Raw genomic sequence first — 21122 nt, 5'->3', positions numbered from 1 at the left:
CCAGCATGCACAACCGAAGACACGTCGAGAATTATAATCCAGTTTAGTGCCAAAGAGACGTGTAATGGAAGTTTCAAATTTGATGACTTTGATAGGGAGCACATTTATGAGATACGTGACAGTCCAAAAAGCTTCGTCCCAAAACTTTAGTGGCATGGATTCATTGGCAAGTAAGGCTAGACCGACTTCAACAATGTGGCGATGCCTCCTTCCAGCGGACCGGTTGTGTTGATGTGCATGTGGGCAGGAAACATGATGAGAGATGCCAATTTTTGAAAGAAGGAATTGAGCTTCTCGTATTCACCTCCCCAGTCAGTTTGCATAGCAATGATTTTTGTGTCTAGTTTGTGTTCAACAAGATTTTAAAAATTGGAAAAACTTGGAATACATCAGATTCTCTCTTTAGAAGATACATCCAAGAAAATTTACTATAGTCATCAATAAAGCTTACATAATATGAATGTCTACCAACTGATGTAGCGGCAGGTCCCCAAACATCTAAAGAAACAAGTTGTAAGGGAGCAGTGGAGATGCTGGTAGAAACAGGGTACGAGAGCTCATGACTTTTAGCTTGTTGACATGGATCACAAACTGACTCACTACTAGACTCATGACAATAGGAAAGACTATTTTTGCTAAGAACAAGTTTAACTATAACTGAAGATGGATGACCTAATTGACTATGCCACTTTGCTGAAGACGACTTGGTGATGACAAAAGCTTGTTTGTTTGATGATGATAATGATGATATGAGTGGGTATAGTCCTCCCACACACCTTCCTTTAAGAATTATTCTCCTCGTTGCCAAATCCTTAATCCAAAAGAAATAAGGGTGAAATCAAGAGTAAAGCGATGAACGGAGACAAGTTTTTTTGAAGCTTCTGGAATGTGCAAAATATTTTTAAGATGTAAAATTTTCATGGGAGTTTTAACAATCGAACGACCAATATGAGAGATTGCCATACCAGAACCATCTGTTGTGTGAACTTGATCCTTGCCATGGCACCTTTCCCGCATCATCAATTTCAAGTTCTCCTGTAATATGATTGGTAGCACCGGTGTCCGCATAACAATTAGTGTCAATACCATATGAGTTTGTGATGACATTGGTGCCCTTTTCTTCAGGATAATTATCTTCTTCATATCTCCACCAGCACTGCCGAGCACCTCCGGGGTGATGACGCCTGCAGATTTGGCAGATACCATGTAAGATCGAAGCGTTCCTATTCCACGAGGGAGCCGCGCTTGTATATTTATGTTGGGCAAGAATGCCGTGGCTTACAGAGTTGCGATCGATCTCCGAGATCGATCAGTTACAGGAGTCCAAGCTACGTATAGGAGCAGGTAGAGATATACAGGGATGATTGAGATTACAAGATATATAATCTAACACAGACTTTACATATATAATGTTAATGCTCGACGCATATTTCAAATTCATCTAAATAACAAAAGTTTCGGCGACTTAATTTCATGGAGTTCTATGAAGAACTGTTGTTTGCCTGTTGGGTCAGCTTACCACCTCGACTGGCATCACTAGTTTGGAGGTACGACGTGCAATTCTCTTCGAACTCGGTTTGGAAATTAATGTATGTGAATAAGATCCCAAGCAAAATTTTAAAAATCTGTTGGCATACACTTATGGTATTATCCTTCTAAAAACTACCATTGGAAGCGGAACATACGCGCGTTTAGTGGATGCCCCTATTTGTGATCCTTCAATTTCAATGCCTAGCAACAACTTATATCTCACACAAGCTCAACCTGGTTGCAACCATAGAGTCTGCTAGTTTGGTGGATAGATAGGGATCTACCGCTCCAGAGGAACTACTCCAATTGTTGGAGAAACAAATGTCGTGGATTACCCATGGGTTATAGGAGGTTATAGCTATTACAACATGGTGGTTGCCAATAAAATCACGAAGAACGGTTTCCACCATTGGATCATTGAGTAAAAGGGGATATTTTGTTAACGGGAACAAGGAACTATTTATAGTTGTCGCGATATAAATAACAATACTCATGTGAACCACAGGAACATGTACATACGAAATACAAGAATTCCCACTTGTATTTTTTTGACAAAATAATGACTTTATTTAGATAAGGACATAACAACTGCAGTTCTACAATGCAGAACATGTAAGACAAAAAACAAAATTTCCTATCACCCCGAGCAGCTGGCGACGAGGCTCAAACGGGGGAGCTCATGTATGGCACCTTTAGCGCCACATTTCCTTCCTAGCGCTCACGCGCCTGGGAGTGGCCCAAACAAAAGTGATCTACTTGTCGCTCAGGTCGCACGTCTCCCTTTCGATCGCATCACTCGGTCGATGCTTCACTGCCAACCATTGACCGTTTGACTTTTGAAAAATAATGAATCGTAAAAATTCATAAAGAATATGAAATTTGGAGGAAAAAATCATGGATTTAACAGAGTTCATGGATTTGCAAAACATTTCAAAAAATTGGAAAAGTTCATGAATTTGAAAAAATCATCAATTTTGACAAAAAGTTCATGAAATTTTGAAAAAAGTTCATGAATTTGAAAAAAATCACCGATTTTACAAAATAACGGATTTGAAAAAAATGCATCAAATTTGAAAAAAGTTCAACAACTTTGAAAAGAAGTTCACAAAATTGATTTTTTTATCGATTTTGAAAAGAAAGTTTATCGAATTTGAAAGTAAGTTCATCTATTTTGAAAAAAAAGTTCACAAATTGAGAAAAGTTTATCAATTTTGAAAATATTCATGAAATTGAAAAATGTAAATAAAAAGAAAAAATAGAAGAAAAACCGGCCAAAACAGAAAACAAACGGGTTTACGTTGTTTATTTGAGAAGAATAAAGAAGGTAACTAGGCACAACAAGAAAGTTTTCTAGTTTTTTAAAAAGAACACCTGTAACTTTATTCATACCCATAACAATTACAGGTACACTGATTTGGACCTAAAATCCAAGAAAATACAAAGTAACTCATATGACTAAGAATTACAATGAAATCTCTTGAAAACACCTTCTTCACGGTGTCAAACTCTGCTCGAAGAAATACTCCAAATACTTCGGTAAAGAGGCTGCAATTGGACTGGAGAAACGATGTTGTCACTCTTTCACCAATAATGGTTTTTGAAAGCGCCTTGAGTTGCCCATCCAAAAAGATGGGAAGTCTTGATTGATGAACGTACTTGGGCCGGGATGATCCCCTAAAAGTATAGGCCGTCAAATCACTATATCTGCACCTTACCGAGCTCATTTTTTGAAGGTTTTACAGAATGAAGAAAAAGTATATAAGATGGGCTGGCCCAGATGGAGGGTGTGTGTGCCTGTTTGCAGATATGGAAGAAACGAGCGCTGAAGGCGCCGAATAGGAAATGCGTCCGTACTAAGTGAAAAAAAATCCATTATATACAATGTTTGGACAAGGTAAAACAACAAGAGACGTAGCTAAAGTACGAATGTGCAAGCTGTATCTTTAGCTTTGTCTTTGCATGGAAACAGAGATGAATGGTCACATGGCCAAAACGATGTACTCCTTTGCTATCTCTGCACGGCGGCTGCTGTTCCATACGATTAACAGGAAACGTCATCTGTTGCCGCCGGACGAAATGGTCCCGACACCACAGGCGAACTATCTAGCTAGCTCTCTCCATGTCTTGGCTGCATGCCGACGCTATGACCCGTGGTTCAGGAATTCTTCGCCGCGGTGGACTGCGGCGACGTGCGGCAGAGCGGGCAGCTGGGCCGCCGGCGCAGCCACTCGTCGACTCATCGCCGGTGGAACGCGTGCCGGCACCCCGGCAGCCGCCGGAGCTCGTCGCCGTTCGCGTACTCCCCCAGGCACACCGAGCACGTCGTGTCGTCCCGCGGCTGATCGCTGTCGTCGGTCGAAGGCGCGGCGGCAGGCTGAACGTCGTCGTCTACGCGTGTCGGCGAGGAGTACACCGACGTCGGATACGCGGCCAGCTCAGCCTCATCGATCCCCGCGCTGGCGCACCGGCAGCCGAGCTCGATGTCGTCGCCGGGGTGCGACGACGATGAGGAGCCGTGTCCCTGGCGCCGCCGGCTGGAGCAGAGGAAGGTGAAGACGGAGAGCACGACGAGCGCGGCCACGGAGGCGCAGATCAGCACGGTGTCTCTAGACATGGTGATCACACCGTTGCAGCGGCAGCCTGACCGTCCCACCACACATATATAGTCTACTTTTACCCGCGTGTCAACACTGTCAACGAATTAGCCCCCAAACTATAATTAACGCGCCAATGACCAAATCTGCCAACACGTCTTCTTGCCGTTTCTTGGTCAACGTATTCTTTGCCTTCTGCTTGAACTATTCCGGTTGAGATATACAGGGTTTTATATTCCTGGGACCTTTTTATGAAGAACGCCGCTAACTGCCATACGTGCAGTATATTAGGCATCCGCCCACACATCGTGTGTGACGTGAGTACAAGGCAGCCCACACGGGTTGTGTGTGGGCGGGCATTAGAATTGCCCACACGTGTGGGCGCAGTTACTTCGTGCCACACGCCCAACAAGTACTATTCATCTTCACATCGCGCGTGTGGCACGAAGCAAGAATGCCCATACGTCCTGGCGCAGCTAGGTTAGGTACCCGCGGGATGATGATTTAGTTGCCATCCGGGATGGCAGATGTAGTTATTCGGGATGGCAAGTGTAGTTGTAAAAGCATGTCAACTCTATTTGTTTTGGTTAACAATAGTTGCCATGTCTAATTTATGATAGTTGCCGCGTGTAATCAAATCGTAGTTGCCGTATGTGATTAACTACTTGCCACATATGGTCAAACAGTAGTTGCCATGTGTGTTTACCTAGTTGTCACGTGTGGTCCAAGCATATGGTTAATCACAATTGCCATGTGTGTTTATCTGGTTGCCACGTACGCGCAACTGCAGTTGCCGTCAAGCAACGAATTATAGTTGCCATGTGTGTTTACCTAGTTGCCACGTTCGCGTAACTGCAGTTGCCATCCACAACGTAGGAGTCGTCGTGTGGGCGAAAAGCAGTCCGCCCACACGCGCATGAACTAGGTGATGGTTGTGTGGGCAGAAACTAGTTTGCCCACACACGCAGCTGGCAAACTGCATGGTGCGGGGCGTGTGAGCAAACTCTCCAACGCCCACATACCAGCCCCGTCCTACGTGGCACACCAAATTCACCTTTTCGTGTCAAGATTCGTGCAAACTGCATTGGACGATGATTCAGGCGTGTGGGCGAGTTGGCAAAGTGCCACACGTGTGGGCGTTAGTGTTTCCTTTTTTGAATTATTTTTCGACGGTATCGACCTTTTAGCTTTGATTAATTTTTTTTGTAGAAAAAGAAAAAAAGCATGCACATTTGTAGAACGAGATATCTTTTTCCCTAACTTGATCTGACAGAAATGCACATTGACTCCTTTACTTATTGTTTTTGGGCGGAGAGGATTCTGGTCGGCGACCGGCCAACGCGGGAAGGAACTGAATTAATGGATGGCTGAGAGCAACTTCAATGGGACGACCCATTTGGTCCGTCGCCGTTTGATTGGGTCGGCGCGGACAAAAGAGGAGGCCCAACGCAGTGACCCAAACTCAAATGGATTCTGCTTTGCGTCCGCGCCGACGCATTTGCGGCCCAAATTTGCGGCCCAAATGCGTCGGCGCGGACGCGGAACGGACGCCACACACGCCTTTTCGGTGTCCGCCGCAGCCCCACCTGACGGCCGTCCAACCGCCCGCCACCTATCTGGTCAGCTTAATTTATGACCACGGGCCCACACGTCAGCAACGGCGATCGTCCTTTTTAAGCCGACCGTGCGGCGGGGCCGTCCTCATCCAGCCAGCCCCCGTCCCCATCTAGGCACGCTCACTCCCCGTCGCCGCAAACCCTAGTCAACCCTAGCCACCCCAGCCGTGCCAAATGGGGCTCTTCTCCGGCGCCGGCAGCAGCAGCAAGGCCAAGGGCAAGTCGCCCGCCACCCCCTTTCCCCGGAGTTTCTCCCGCCTCCACCGGCGCCAGCTCGCCGGCCGAGGCATCGCGTCAACGTGCCGGTGCACCAGGCGGAGTGGCACTGACAGCACCGCGTGCCTCTCCCGTACCCCGACGCCACCCTGCCGCACAACTGGCACCTAGACGCGGAGGAGGTGCGGCGTCAGCGGGCGCTCCTGACGCCGGAGCAGCGCCGCGACTCCACCTACGCCTTCGACTCGCCCAACTGGGCGCGCTGGTTCTCCTTCGAGCACGAGGAGGCGAGGCGACGCGGCGTCCGCGAGGTCGACCGCATCGTGCCACCGCCCCCGCTCGTCGTCTGCGAGGAGGACCAGGCGGCGGAGGCTGCCTACTAGGCTGCCCTTGCGGCGGTCTACCAGGAGAGCGAGGAGGATGAGCGGCGCAAGGCGGCGGCGGCAGAGGAAGAGGAGGCGGCGTACGAGGCGGCCATGGCCCTCTCCGCGGCGGGCGATTGTGTCCTGCCGCCGGTGACCCCGCGGGCCCCTGTGAAAGCCGAGCCGGAGCCCATCGAGCGCTATTCCTGGACGGGAGTAGTGCGCGAGTGGGTCAGCGCGCCACCGGTCTGGGTGGGGGCAACGCCGACGCAGGAGGCGGCGTACCCGGAGCACTGGCGCCACATTCGGTTGGCCAAGGAGCGCCGCGACGGCGAGTACCTCGAGATGCTCGAGCGCGACGCCGAGGAGGAGGCGCGCTAGGCCGCGGCGGCACAGGCGGCCGCACAGCCCCCGCCAGCGCCGGCACAGCCCGCGCCCAACATGAACGCCCTCTGGAACTCGGCGTTATCCTAGGCCGGCCCTGCGTCGATGCTAGTCATAGCCATGGGCAGCCCGGCCCGGTCGGCCCGACCAGGCCCGACCCGACCTTGACCATGGGTCGGGCTTGGGCCTAGGTTTTGAGCCTGAAACCCGGGCCCGTCGTTTTTTTCGTTTAAGGAAGAGGCCCAGCCCTTGGCCCGACGGGCTTTTAGCATGATGGGCTGGGCTCGGGCCTGATTTTTAGGCCCGACAGCCGGGGCGGGCCGGGCTCGGGCCTGGGTTTTTCGCGTCAGGCTTCGGTTGGCCCGGCCTAAAGCCCGTCCCGGCCCGAGGGATGGCCAGGTATAGCCGACGTTCATTGACCTCACGGACTCCGAGGACGATGACGACGGCGCCTAGGACACCCGTCGCCTTGTAGTTTAGTTTATTTTTAGTTTTTATTAATTAATGCTAATATGGACGCGTGGACTCTCGCCGGCCTTCGTGGCCGGCTTTAATGTATAATTATTGCATGTTTTTTCTCGTGCCGTCAAAAAATGGGTCAGGCCAGCGTTGGGTGCACGCGCTGACCCAAACGCAGAAGCGGACGTTCGTGTCCGCCTGGCCGACCCAAACGGACAAAAGGCAGATAAAATCGCCGCGTTGACCCGTTGGAGTTGCTCTAATTCTGCATTGGCCGCGTGTTGTTGTTCGTTTCTGCTGTGCTGTGTCGTGCATGCCGCGCCATGGAATTTGCGATTTTTATCCCATCGTTTCCGTGAACGGACAGAAGTTACGGGCCGGGCCAGACCAATTCAGGCTCGTCACCTCGTGGACGAGCACCTGTTGAGCATCGCACTCGAACAGGACGGCTAAAAAAACACATGCTTTAGTTTGTCCACCATTTCGTATTAGCACATACTCACTTTGTTTCGAAATACTTGTCGTAATTTTAGTTCAAAATGTGCTACATGTTATTACTACTACCTGAATCCATTTATACACACATTCATTGAACTCTGGTATGTTCACACCCTGATTAACCCACTCAAAATAAGCATCCTCTGTCATCAGTGGCGAATTTTGGAAGAAAATCGAGGGCGGGCTCAAAGTTAACAGTGTGGAAAACAAAAGCCACTAACTCCTAATCTTTTGCCCAAAGAGGGTTAAAATTTGCTAGAACTTTTTGAAATATGAAATTTTGAACCAAAATTTTGTTCTGTATAGCAGAATAGCCAATATCTCAAAATCTTGTAGCCCAAATTAGCCCAGAATTTTCTAGAATACTGCTGGGCACACATAGTATTTACTGATTTTTTTTGGAATTATTTGAAAAATATCAAATATTAGACTTTTCTAGCAAAATAGCAATCAGTTCGAACTAATTTAGTAACATGTTCGACCATACCACAAAGATTCATATTCGAAAGCAATACAATTCACACACCAATACAGAAAGGACTAGAGAAGCAACAACAATGATGGTAATCTTACTTACTAATGGTATTGCAGAACAACTAGAAACCAATATATAGAAATAGATGCCCAATTATCCAACCACAAGCCATCTGTCCAAATTAGCATAAGTATTAGTAATATAAAGGTACACAAACATAAAGCATCAATAAGTGACTACTAACACTAGTAAAACTGAGATATACCTCTAAGAAATCACATTGTACTCACGAGGCAAGTGTCCATTGCGATCTTTCACTTTCTGGAATCGTATCATAATTTTATCATCGGGGACACTTTTGAATATCCTTTTCTCGCAATAGCACACCATTAAATCATTGAGCCAATCATCTGATATCTTATTGCGCAAATCAGTTTTAATGATCTTCATTGCTGAAAATATTCGCTCGACCGAGGAAGTTGCCACTGGAAGAATCAATGTCAACTCGATGAGGCAATATACCAATTGGAAAGTTCTGTGTTTTGTTGTTTGAACCATCAACCGAGCAAGGGTAGAAACATCCGAACATCCATTGAATTCATCACTTCTCCTAATATTTGTAAGGAATGTAGGAAGTTGAGTTCTTAGCAACAACCGTTCAGCTTGTGTAAAATCCTCAGCATAAATTTCAGCAAGTTGAATAAGTTTTTCAACATTAAACTTTGAGAAGTTGTTTGTTGGAGTAAGGCAAGACATGCAAGCGAGCGACTGCACCAGATGGTGGAAGGAGCATGCGCATGTTTCTCTGCTCTCGGAATTGATGGGCTGGAAAGGGCTATTGAGTGGCTGGGCTGGGCCTTGAAGTTTGAAACTAGTACTAAAAAAAATTTGGCATTGCTGGAGGGCAGGCTCAAGCCTGTTTAAGCCTGCCCAGGAGATTCGCCACTGTGTGTCACAATACATTCTCAATCAATTGTCGTTCTGATTATTAAGTGATAATGACATAACCCACTCAACCATATGTTTGATTGGACGCTAAAAAACATATGTTTGACTCATTAAACATTGGTTAGTGTGTCTTGTTTTTTTAAGGTTACTTTAGTGCACATCTTTTTCTTAAGGCTTGTTTTGAGCATCTCTAGCCATTCTCCTATCCTATATCTCTCCACCACCCACCCCTCCAACTTTAACTCCTCAAAAATGAACATATCACATGAGTGTCACCAAAATTCATCCGGAAAAGAGGGGGGAAGGAAGGAATTTTACATATTTGGCATTGTGTCGGGCACGTGATGAGCATGATCATCTCTCCACCCGCGTCAGTGGCCATAGGGGGGCGGAGAAAGTGTAAGGGTGATCGAAGGTGGAGCAGATAGCGTCGAGATGGCCGAAGGGTAAAGGTGTAGATTTGGTCCTCGCCTTGGCCTTTTCTTCACCGCCACTTCCACAAGAGCCTTGTCAGTCACCGTCGGCTTACACTTCCTCTTGCCATCGACCAACAGAATTAGAGGGCGGGTGGCAACGAAGGAGTGGTCGGGGATGGTCGCGGTCTTGCCACCTGTCTTCATGGACAGTGTGATAGACCGCACAACCTTCATCCCTAGTTGCTTACCTTGTGGGGGTTGTCGATGGTTGTAGCATTATCGTCGACAAGGTACTGACGATTGGAGGCGTGTCTAGGGACGGGAAGGGGGTTAGAGCATTCATTCCATCATCGAGCGGGGGCGGTGGCGGCATGCAGCAACACCACCATGGGAAGAGGATAAGACATTGCGGGAGAGAGAAAGGAAAGAGGAAGAATTTTGGTTCAAATAATTGTTATTTTTTTAACAAAAAAAAACAAATTATGACTAGATTTGAGAGATAGAAAGGGCGGGACACCCTGTTTTTTCCTTTCCTTTTTCTGTTTTCCTTTTTATTTTTCTGTTTTTTCCTCTTTAAAACATTTTGGTTCAAATAATTGTTATTTTTTTAACAAAAAAACAACAAATTATAAAATATTCGTGAATTCAAAAAAGTTCATGCTTTTGAAATATGTCCGGGATCATAAATTTTTTACTGATTCAAAAATTGTTTATGATTTTGAAACATATTTGGGAAATCACAAAATGTTCATGATTTTGAAAAGAATGTTCGCCTACTCAGAAAATGTTCATGCATTTTAAAAAACGTTCGCAAAATTGAAAAATATTCATGTTAATTTTATAAAATGTTCACAACAAATCAAAAAAATGCTCCCAAATTGCCAAAAAAAACATCAATTTAAAAACGTCCATGCATTTCAAGAAATGTTTGTCAAGATAGAAAAATGTTCATGAATTTCGAAAAATATAGATGCCCGTAATTAAACTGTTGCCAGGTGGTTAGATGGAGTACGAATGAATGAATTCAGGAGCTGTGTCTTTTTAGAGAGAACGAGTCATGGTCACATGGCCATGACGACCTACCTAGCTTAGCTACCTACTCTGCCCTACATGGCAGCTCCTTACAGGACATCTATACATCTTCCGGTATGTAGGTGGTCACAAATTGCCCCGTACGAGGCATCGAGTACGACACATCTTGCCGTTGCGGCCGGAACGGTCCCGACTCTGGACAGGCTACATCGGCATGCTGTTGACGCTGTGACGGTTAGCATGCGCCGGTGGTGCTCTGCTCTGCGACGACGCGCGGCAGAGTGGGCAGCTGGGCCGCCGCCGGAGCCACTGGTCGACGCACCGCCGGTGGAACGTGTGCGCGCAGCCGGGCATAACCCGCAGCTCGTCGCCGTCGGCGTACTCCGCCAGGCACACCGCACACCCGCGTTCCCCCTCTTTCACTGTCCGCTCACTGGTAGCCGCCAACTGATGCTGGATGGACGACGAGTACACCGTCGTCGGGTACGCGGCCAGGACGGCCTCGTCGAGTCCCGCAGCGGCACTCCTGCCGTGCCCGAGCTCGATGTCTTGATTGTCTTCTACGCCCCGCGACGACGAGCTCTGCGCCAATCGCCGTCGGTTGGAGCAGAAGAAGGTGACGAGGGAGAGCACGACGAGCACGAACATGGAGGCGCCGATCAGCACGCTGTCCCTTGACATGCTTGCAGATTGCACCGTACGTCACAGCAAAGCAGGGACAACCTGGCCGTGGCACATACGTACGTATATATATACTCTCTGCGTGTATTAAGATTTGCGCCAACTGCCACCTCACGGTCAGATCAAATCTCCGCCGTCCACCACAAAGACAATGGTAATGACGATGACCAAGCCTCGCATTCCAACTTTTACCTTTTCGTGTCAACAAATTCGTTGCTTGCTGCGTGCACGATTCCCTGTTGAGATACACAGTTGTATTCATATTCCTGGGACAGTGGGACCTTTCTCTCAATTTTTTATGACTATCGGCTTTTTTGCTTTGATTTGACTGAGAAAAAGAGCCTGCAAATTTTAACCAGTAAAGAAGAGGGTGCCGTGGCATGTTCGCTAATGCAAATGCTGACAGCTAGAAAGAAATGTGTTTCTGCTGATAGTACACTAAGGCTGGTTGTAATGGGAAGTATCATATACTAGTACCGTGCATATCATACTAGTGTATGATGCCACCTCCCTAATGCATAGTATCATATATTAATATCATGCACTATGTTATTTATTGTCATGCATGACACATAGTAGCATAGTATTTATTATGATACGGTATCATGATATGATACTCAACCCTTTCTTTCTTTATTTAATTTTATGACAACTCATCAAAATTGCCTAGTTGACGCATGATACTAGCTATGATACTACAATTACGACTAGTCTAAACAATTACTAGTAATGATGGAGGAACATGATGCTAAAGTAGGCGAATAAGACCGCGAAGCGTGCACTTAGTTGATCGTTTATACTATGAATGATGAAGCTAGGTAAATGAGATATTTGACTGCAGTTTGATGTGACAGGATTAGGGATGCAATTTTATGACCCAAAAGTTATACTCCCTCCAATTCATAATGTAGTGCGCACACGCTTTTAAAGATTTAAGTTTGATCGTAAATTAGACCAATAATACATATATTATGTTACTGAATAATTATATCATTGCAAACTTCTTTTGAATACGAATTCAATGGTACCATTTTTATGAAACATAACCCGCATTTCATTGGTTAAATTTATGTTCAAACTTAAATTTTGAAAAACGTGTTCGCACTACATTATGGAATAGAGGGAGTACTGTGCAAGGTTGTACTAAACAAGGTTTGCCCGGTTGGAGGGGCGATGAAGGCGGCGCGTCTTCGGCTCGCTCCAGTGCTTGTAGTCGTCGCTAGGTTGTCCACGGACATAGTTGTAATTTTTATTACCTCTGTTGTTCATTATACTGCCATGATTGAAGATAAATGGATTAAAAGTTTCTAAAAAAATGGGTTAGAGAATATCCTAAAGGATACCCATTTGCACCCATAACAGGAATGCAAACTGACTCTTTAGTTATTCCAGACGAGGATTCTAGTCGATATCCAACTTCAAAGAGTGGAGACTAAATTGTTAACATAAGAAATCACTTCATATAGTTGTTAGTTATACATTGAGACTTGGAAACTATGGATTCATATTGCCAAGTACAGAATTTCGTTTTGTAGCTCGAACTCCTTTAGCCTCTTTAATGGGATTTACAAAAATCAGTTTTCCAAGTCTTAACAAATGTGGGAAAAAAAAGTCCAAATATCATTTGACTGCTGAAAAAACACGTGTGTAAATTTGTATAATGACACAGAGAGCAGTACTACTAGCACATTCCAGAGTCTACAAGGGGAGCTAGCCAACAGGTTAGAACAGCAGAGAAACTTGTTGAGTATCGTGATTATTAGGAAAGCTAGGATAGTGTAGGATATTATTCTACCTTGCCTTGTATTTCAAAATGATCATCTATTTCTATATATATGTCCATGAGGCTCAAGCAATACAATGAACTATTCCATCAAATCCTTCTCTCCCTTCTAACATGGTATCAGCCTAACCGATCCAACCTTAGCCGTCGCTCGTCGCTTCCACCCCGCGCGCCGTCCCCGGGGCGGTCGCCCTCCATGACCGCCGCCGGGGGCCGCGCCGTCCGTACTTAGGGTTCGTCCGTCGGTCGTGTTGATCGGCTGCCAGAGAGTCTTTTTCCTGATCCTTCATTCGGGTTTTTTTTCTCTCACACCGATCGTTTTGATCGACGCTTCTTCTTTGGTTTTTCGATCTAAGATCGGATTGAGTCGCCCATCGCCGTTCATCGTCTACAGTGCGTCTCTACACCATCAACATCTTCGCTGTGTCCACCTGAATCGGTTGCCACACGGTGACGGGCTACATGCATGTCGCGCGTCCGATGCGCTGGTACATCGGCCGCTCGAGATGTCCTTTGCTAGCCTCTCATCCTCGCCACCTGCCCCGCGACCATCCAGGCGCCTCACGCGGGCGTGTGTTTGCTGCTCGAGTGTTGGCCAATCCTTTCACACCGCGTGCCCTCGTCCCGTGCGTGGGTGTGCACGTTGGTGCTTGTGAATTGGTGGTGTTAACTGCACGTACATGCATGCTGCGTCTAGGGCGGGATCGGACGTTGTTCGTGTGCCTGCATCGAATTTTATGAAGATCGTCAAGTGTCCGCACATCTCCACCGATCGAGTAACAGGCTGCTGCTGCGTCGCCACGTTGGGCCGCAGCGCCGCCTGCTGATTTTCCTCGTGGCTGCATCGATCCGCGCCGCCGTTGCGTCGCCCCTTTGGGCCGTAGTGCCGCGGCCCGCGGTCCTCGCCACCGCCCTGAGGCCGTTCCCGTGATTGCACCATCTCGCGCACTGCCGCTGTGTCGCCCCTTCGGGCCGTAGTGCCGCGGCCCGCGGTCAACCGCCGCACCGAGGCCGTCCGTTCCAGGCCGTCCCCGATGCTGCACCGACCCTCGCGCTGCCGCTGCGTCGCCCCGTCGGGCCGTAGTGAGCGTGGCACGCCATCCCTGCAATCGCCCTGAGGTCTTCCCCGCCGTCGCCCCGACCTGCCCGCCGCCGTTGCGTCGCCCCTTCGAGCCGTAACGCTGCGGCCCGCGGTCCATCTTCGTCCACGCGCGTTGACTTCCACGTGATATGCGTCGCGCCGCCTCCCTTGGCGTGGGAACGTCACCGTCTGCGCCGGTCTTCGTCACGCTGTCGGGTTCATTATCGCCTACTTCGAGCACCGCCGCCGCGCTCCTTCTCTAGCCGCCGCCGCCTCCTTAGGCCGCCGCCGCCTCCTTAGACCGCCGCCGCCGCGGCTCTTCTTTCGCGGCTCCATGGCGACTATCTCGACACCGGCGACCCCCGACTCGACACCGACCACAGCGTTCTTCGTACGGCTACCTCGACTACGGCTACACCACCTACGCTCTTGGCTACCTCGACAAACGGCACAAAGGGCTACCGCCTTGCTTGAGCAACCTCGTCGGTTTCTACTCCAGCCACGACTTTCACGATGCGTCGACCGTTACGACTGTGGAAGGGGGGGGGGGGGTCCATCGGCTTACCTTCGAATTCTTCTCCAGTCTCACCGTCTGCGTCGCTACCGTTGTGACTGAGGGGGATGTTGAGTATCGTGATTATTAAGAAAGTTAGGATAGCGTAGGATATTATTCTACCTTGCCTTGTACTCCAAGATGATCATCTACTCCTATATATATGCCCATCAGGCTAAGCAATACAACGAACTATTTCATCAAATCCCTCTCTCCCTTCTAACAAAACTAAGCACATGATTTGGCACGATTTACTGCTTCTTGGCACGATTCAGAGGGAGGTGACGAAGAGGAAGAACTTTAGGAGCAATCCCGCTGCTCAGGTAGGCGAGGGCACACCCATGGCGGCTGCGCGCAGCTGGGCGGCGGCGCAAGGCGCCTCCGTGGAGGTTCTGCGCGTCTCCTCCGCGACGACGCAGGTCGTCTCCTGCACAGGCGGCTGGGTCCTGCAACACGCGGAGACTCTCTCTGGGTGCTGAGGAGAACGGGGGAGGAAGACGGGGGATGGTGGCCGGAGCCGGCGACGCGCGAGCGACGGTGGAGAACTGAGGAAGAAGACGGGGGCGTTTTTTCAAATGATTCAAAAGTATCAGGACATATTTGCAAAATGCATAATGTACAGCACGCGCGACATCTAAATCCGAATCGGAGGGAGTAATACATAGGAGACATGTACGTACGCGAACTAGCTACACCATCCGTTGCCGCACTAGGAAATGGTCCCGACACGATACGACACGACAGGCAATCTATCCCGGGCATTAGCTAGGGCTAGGCTGTTTGTTTGTTTTGTTTGTACACTGAACAAGGATGCATGTGCCAAGGGATGAATACAAGACGCATGCACTACGTACCGTGTTCCTCTTCTACACTCTGCTCTAGCTAGTGCATGCATGCGTGCATGGAGGCTCCGTGAGACATTTCTTCCGGCGCGGACGTAGAGGCACTCGTCGCGTATGTTGCTCCCTAGAAAACATGGAAAGTTGTCAACCTCGTACGACACACTTTGGCGCTATACGGACGCCGTGACCGTTGAGGAGTCGATAGCCGCAGGCGGCTACGTGCGGCAGAGCGGGCAGCTGGGCCGCCGCCGCAGCCATTCGTCGACGCACGGCCGGTGGAACGCGTGCCGGCACCCCGGCAGCCACCGGAGCTCGTCGCCGTCTGCGTACTCGGCCAGGCACACGGCGCACGTCGTGTCGCGCGTGTCTCCCAGCGCCTGGCCATCTTCGACCGTCGCGGCGGCAGCAGCCACCTGGCTCTGGCCTTCGCCCGGTCGGCTCGCAGCCGACGCGTACACCGCGGTCGGGTACGCGGCCAGGACGGCCTCGTCGATCCCGCACGGCGACCGCCCCAGGCCGAGCTCGAGGTCGACGACGCTCCGCTGTGACGGCGACGGCGACGCGCGGTGCGCCTGGCGCCGGTTGGAGCAGAGGACGACGGTGGAGAGGGAGACGCCAAGAAGCGCGGCCACGAAAGCGCCGATCAGCACCACGGCGGAGCCGGGCATGGTGGTAGCTGGCAGCAATATCGTAGTAGTACAACGGAACCTGTCGGGCCGTGCCAATATGTGTGCTCTTGGTTTGTCCGTGCGTGCGTCGAGCTGCCGGCCACGTCACGGTCGATATCAAATCAGAACACTGGCATCAGCCCCGTACATATATATACTCACTGCCAAGGAATTCTATAGTCCGGTCCAAATCCAAATTTAATGCGGCAGTCGTAATTAGGCATCACGCACGTTTGACCACCGCGTAACTTTGCCAGGAAAAAGAACCTGCAGATAGTCTAGTACTACTAGCTGTTTTGCGGGGTTCATGCGTTGAAAGAGGCTTAATTTCCGAGCATTCGTAACCCGTTGGCTAGCTGCGCCCTGCTTGGAGACTCTGGAATCTGGAATTTGTTAGAGCATCTACGGCCGCAATAAGCAAATCTCGTCCCTCAAACGTCCGCGGACACGCCCGGACACGCCCGGACAGACCGGGCGTGTCAGTTTTGACCCTTCGTATTTTGTGTCAAATAACTACGCCTCAAATATTTGTCCCTACCTCAAGGCATCTCGATGAACATACTATGTGCGACCTCGCCAGAGCACGTAACGACCATGGTGGCGAGCTCCGGCGCTGATCCTCACGGGCGCGCGAGCTCCGATGCTCCGCGGGCACATGCTCGAGCGCACACACAGCGGCTTGCAGCTAACTAGCTAGCTAGCATGCGGGCCGGGCTGCACGCACCGGACGCGGCCAACGGCTCGCAGCTAGCTAGCTGGCTAGCATGCGGCGACCAGGGGCGTGAGCTGCACACACCGAACGTGGCCAGGACGCGAGCAGCGGTGGGCACGCGGCGGCCAGCGGGCACGCAGCGGCTAGGACGCGAGCAGCGGCACGCGGGCGGCCGGCGGGCACACAGCGGCTAGGACACGGCGGCAAGCCAGGACGCGAGGAGTGGCGGGCACGCGGGCGGCTAGGACGCCGACAGCTAGGACGCGAGCAGCGGCGGGCACGTGGGCGGCCGGCGGGCAGCGCGCACCTGGCGGCTAGGACGCGAGCAGCGGCGCGCACCCAGCTGCTAGGACGCGCCCGGTTGGCGGGCACAAGGCGGCTTGGACGAGGGCGGCCGGCGGGCATGCCACGGCTAGGACGCGGGCCGCCAACAGAGAGATGAGAGAGAGGAAGGAGTGTGTGGCTGCATGTGGGACCACGTGGGAGGGCTATGACGTGGAGTGGGGTGCCCGGCCGTGACCGGGCTTTACCAGGCAGCCTCGTATCATCCTTATATTTGAGACCGGTTTGAGGTATCCGGTTAGTCCGGACGGATAGGGATAAAATAAAGGGTTTGATTAATTTTTTAACCAAACAGATATTATAAACATTTAGGAAGGAAATAGGATCCGACTGTAGATGCTTTTAGCAACACTAGTCTCTGTGTCATGTCGTTGAATGAAACGGACCTGGAGCAAAATTTTAGCGGTCAGAAGCGAAAATGCTATATCCACGGGATCGTCCTTGCGTAGCATCAAGGAAGGTAGCATCCGCCGATGAGCTCCTTCCTCCTCAAGGCTCAAGCTGCAGTCCGCGACGAGATCCCTACAAAAATCGCAACTTTTTTTTCTTTCTCTATATGTAGCCCGTACGCGCTGACGTGGTGTACTACAGGGCAGTGGGACAACCATTTGCGTGCACAAACTGTTGGATGAAGCTAAAAGGAAAGTTTGTGCGGAACAACGTGATCCGTTGATGAAAAAATGGTTGGACATTCGGAATCTAGTCGAATTTGAGACATTGTTGTGCTAGACTTAATTTGCATGCTATGGATGATTTGTGCTATTTTCTATTCAAACTTTGATGAATACCAGTCGCCTTGCATGAATTTCGTCCGGTTGCTTTAAATGCGGGTAAAAATGTATGTTGCTAACGCTGGATGATGTCTTTCATATTTGCGTCCGCGGACCGGTCCGTGTACACAGGGCCGAACCCACGTGTGAGGCTGTGGGGCAGCTGCCCCACTCAAATTTTCCTTCCACTTATAATTGGTATCATGTATACCACATCTGTCCCCACTCAGTTTATTACCAAGCCCCCACTCAACTAAGCTCCTTGTGTATCTCTAGAAGCATCATGTTAGTCTAAGCTTTGAAGAAGCAACCCAAAATCAATAGAGCTGATGTATCCTACACACATGCTTGATCATCCATCCTGTTGACGTATAATGTGCTGCCTAGTCTCTTCCATCAGATCGGTCTTTTGGTTGCATTGGCTAGAGCATGCACTTCTACATGGTATCGGAGCCAAGAGGTCTTGAGTTCAAGACCCGGCTGGCGCAATTAAATTGCAGCCCACTTTCCGTCCACGTTTAGGCCTGAGGGAGCCACACGTGAGGGGGAGTGTTGACGTATAATGTGCTGCCTAGTCTTTTCCATCAGATCGGTTTTTTGATTGCATTGGCTAGAGCATGCACTTCTACACATCCAATTAACTCGATCCTAGTGGCCAGATTTCATATACACACGTCGACCACCGCGTGTGACGAAATCACGGAAGTTTGGCCTTGTCGCTTATGCAGTCGCACAGACCGTGCAGCCTCCCAGCAATAGTTGTAATATGTTGTGTTTTGGCCTTTTACTTTTTGTGCACGGATTATGTTTTGCATTTATCATGTAAATATGCTGTGAACAAGCTGTGTTGTGTATTGCCAAAACTTTGTCCTTTTATCATCAGGGCTGGATAGGGGTCAAGTGACTGAATTTACAGTTTTAGTAGGTCACTCTTTTTTTTTACAAGCAGGCACATCTAAAGCTAGCTTTCTTGGACTTGATGAAATCTTTCGCTGAGATCAAAATACGCACGCATACAACAAAGCACGACTGACTAATATCTAGCCGATTGACTCACAATATAGGCACGCACACCAATCGCGACTTGATTGGTGGCAACCGGTAATGTTCTTCTATTGATCTCTCATGGTTACCCATATTACAAAGGGGTAGGGTGTGTGCTTCCCTACTTATACACATACAAGCACAAGACCAAACCTACTCGTGTGAAATCCCTCGACGTCAAGATTAGGTCGACATCACATATGTACTAGCCGGCGGCGACTATCTTGGGTTCTTATGATTGCGTGCATGCTTCAAACGTCTTCCTTGGCTTAGAGTACAAGTTAGCTAGCTATAATAGTATATTTTGTTGAACAGAACCTGAAAGCTACACACAGATGTTGGGAACTCATAGATATCTTCTTTGTGTTAGTTTCGATTAATCGGTCCAATAAAACTTTATTATGGTACGAGGTTTGTGTATATATACGAAGTTAGAGTTCAATTAAGCTTCACATAGGATGATGTACAAAGACATAGGTAGGCCTATAATATGTGTAGTTTTCTATACGAAGAAAATGGAATAGAAAAAAATGAAGTTTTCTAAGAATACTAATAAATTAGTGTAAAAGGAAAATGAAAATTTACACACAACACAATTTTTTTATATAATATGCAGAATAAGCATATAATAGTGCAATTGTCGTAGAAAAGGTCTCTCTTAATAAGGGTTTAATTAGTGGAATTGATATAGGGGGTCCGCTCCTACATTGTTGCCCATCTCAACTTTCTCCATGGGTGCCTCTGCATAATGGAAATTGGGTTATGCCCATATTTTAGTCAGTATGGATGCTTGACTTGTTGGTTCATGAATATGATCATGCATTCTTGCCCCTTTTTTCGTTGGGTCCGCCCTTGCCTGTTAAAAAAAATTACGGGTTGTTATTGAAGATGCCCTTAGAACTTCACACGGTGCATTGTACGTACATGAATAAATATGAGCCAAGGGATGAATACAAATGTGTGGTCCGTTAGACCCACGCACTACCGTGTTCCTCTTCTACACTCTGCCCTACCTAGTGCATGCATGGATGGAGCGAATGTTGCTCCATCGTGGAAAGTTCACGACCTCGTACGACACATTTTGGCGACGCCGTGACCGTTCAGGAGTCAATAGCCGCAGGCGGCGGTGGCGGAACGCACGTGCTAGGCGGCGACGTGCGGCAGAGCGGGCAGCTCGGCCGCCGCCGCAGCCATTCGTCAACGCACGGCCGGTGGAACGCGTGCCGGCACCCCGGCAGCCACCGGAGCTCGTCGCCATCTGCGTACTCCGCCAGGCACACCGCGCACGTCGTGTGCGTGTCGTCCGGCGGCTGGCCACCATCGGTCGACGCGGTGACCGCATCAGCCATCTGGCCTTCGTCCCGTCGGCTCGCCGCCGAGGAGTACACCGTGGTCGGGTACGCGGCCAGGACGGCCTCGTCGATCCCGCACGGCCGCTGCAGGCCGAGCTCCACGTCGACGACGCTCCGCTGTGACGGCGACGGCGACGCACGGTGCGCCTGGCGCCGGTTGGAGCAGAGGAAGGTGAAGAGGGAGACGACGAGGAGCGCGGCCATGGAGGCGCTGATCAGCAGCCCGGCGGAGCCCGGCATGGTGGTCTCTCGCGGCAATATCCAACCGCAACCCGTCCGGTCGTGCCACTCTCAAGTCTCAATATATTGTCCGTGGGTGCGTCAAGCTGCCGGCGACGTCACGGGTCGAGATCAAATCAGATCTCTGGCATCAGCCTTCGGACGTGCATATATATACTCAGTGAGAACGAATTAGCCCGGTCCAAATCCAAATCAACGCGCTACTAGCTAATTGCCAAGCCAATTAGACATCACGTTTGAATATTATGTAATTACCGGCTGTTCCTCGTCAAAGTATACTCTTTTAACGATTGCTTGTTGCACGCGTCAATGGTTCACGTGCCAGTAGTATAATACTCCGTGTACTTATACGACCACCATGCAACTTCGCCAGGAGAAAGAGCCTGCAGATTATTGGCCTAGTACTAGCTGTTTTGCGGGGTTCATGCGTTTAGGCAGAAAGAATGAGGCTTAATTTCTGACCTGTTCGTAACCCGTTGGCCAGCTGCGCCTGCTTGGAGACTCTGGAATTTTTTAGTAGTACT

At 49.5% G+C, this 21122-nt stretch overlaps 4 protein-coding genes across 4 annotated transcripts; all 4 read right to left on the bottom strand.

Moving 5' to 3' along the window:
• Window positions 1–3766: 3766 nt before the first annotated feature.
• LOC109781726 (E3 ubiquitin-protein ligase Os03g0188200-like) lies at window positions 3767–4144 on the bottom strand. The gene has a single exon (XM_020340325.1). The coding sequence runs from the start codon at window positions 4142–4144 to the stop codon at window positions 3767–3769; it is 378 nt and encodes a 125-aa protein (XP_020195914.1).
• A 6590-nt stretch (window positions 4145–10734) lies between these two features.
• LOC109781724 (RING-H2 finger protein ATL67-like) lies at window positions 10735–11211 on the bottom strand. Its single transcript, XM_020340324.2, has one exon. It carries the CDS (start codon window positions 11209–11211, stop codon window positions 10735–10737), a length of 477 nt encoding a protein of 158 aa, XP_020195913.2.
• A 4474-nt stretch (window positions 11212–15685) lies between these two features.
• Window positions 15686–16138, bottom strand: LOC109781723 (E3 ubiquitin-protein ligase Os03g0188200-like). Its single transcript, XM_020340323.1, has one exon. It carries the CDS (start codon window positions 16136–16138, stop codon window positions 15686–15688), a length of 453 nt encoding a protein of 150 aa, XP_020195912.1.
• A 3505-nt stretch (window positions 16139–19643) lies between these two features.
• LOC109781722 (E3 ubiquitin-protein ligase Os03g0188200-like) lies at window positions 19644–20799 on the bottom strand. The gene has a single exon (XM_020340322.2). It carries the CDS (start codon window positions 20596–20598, stop codon window positions 20107–20109), a length of 492 nt encoding a protein of 163 aa, XP_020195911.1. The 5' UTR covers window positions 20599–20799; the 3' UTR covers window positions 19644–20106.
• Window positions 20800–21122: the final 323 nt, after the last annotated feature.

Source organism: Aegilops tauschii, chromosome 5, assembly GCF_002575655.3.
Source record: "Aegilops tauschii subsp. strangulata cultivar AL8/78 chromosome 5, Aet v6.0, whole genome shotgun sequence".
NCBI classification, from domain to species: Eukaryota; Viridiplantae; Streptophyta; class Magnoliopsida; order Poales; family Poaceae; genus Aegilops; species Aegilops tauschii.
The sequence above is the reverse complement of the archived record's forward strand: the minus strand, read 5'-3'. Positions and strand labels throughout refer to the sequence as shown.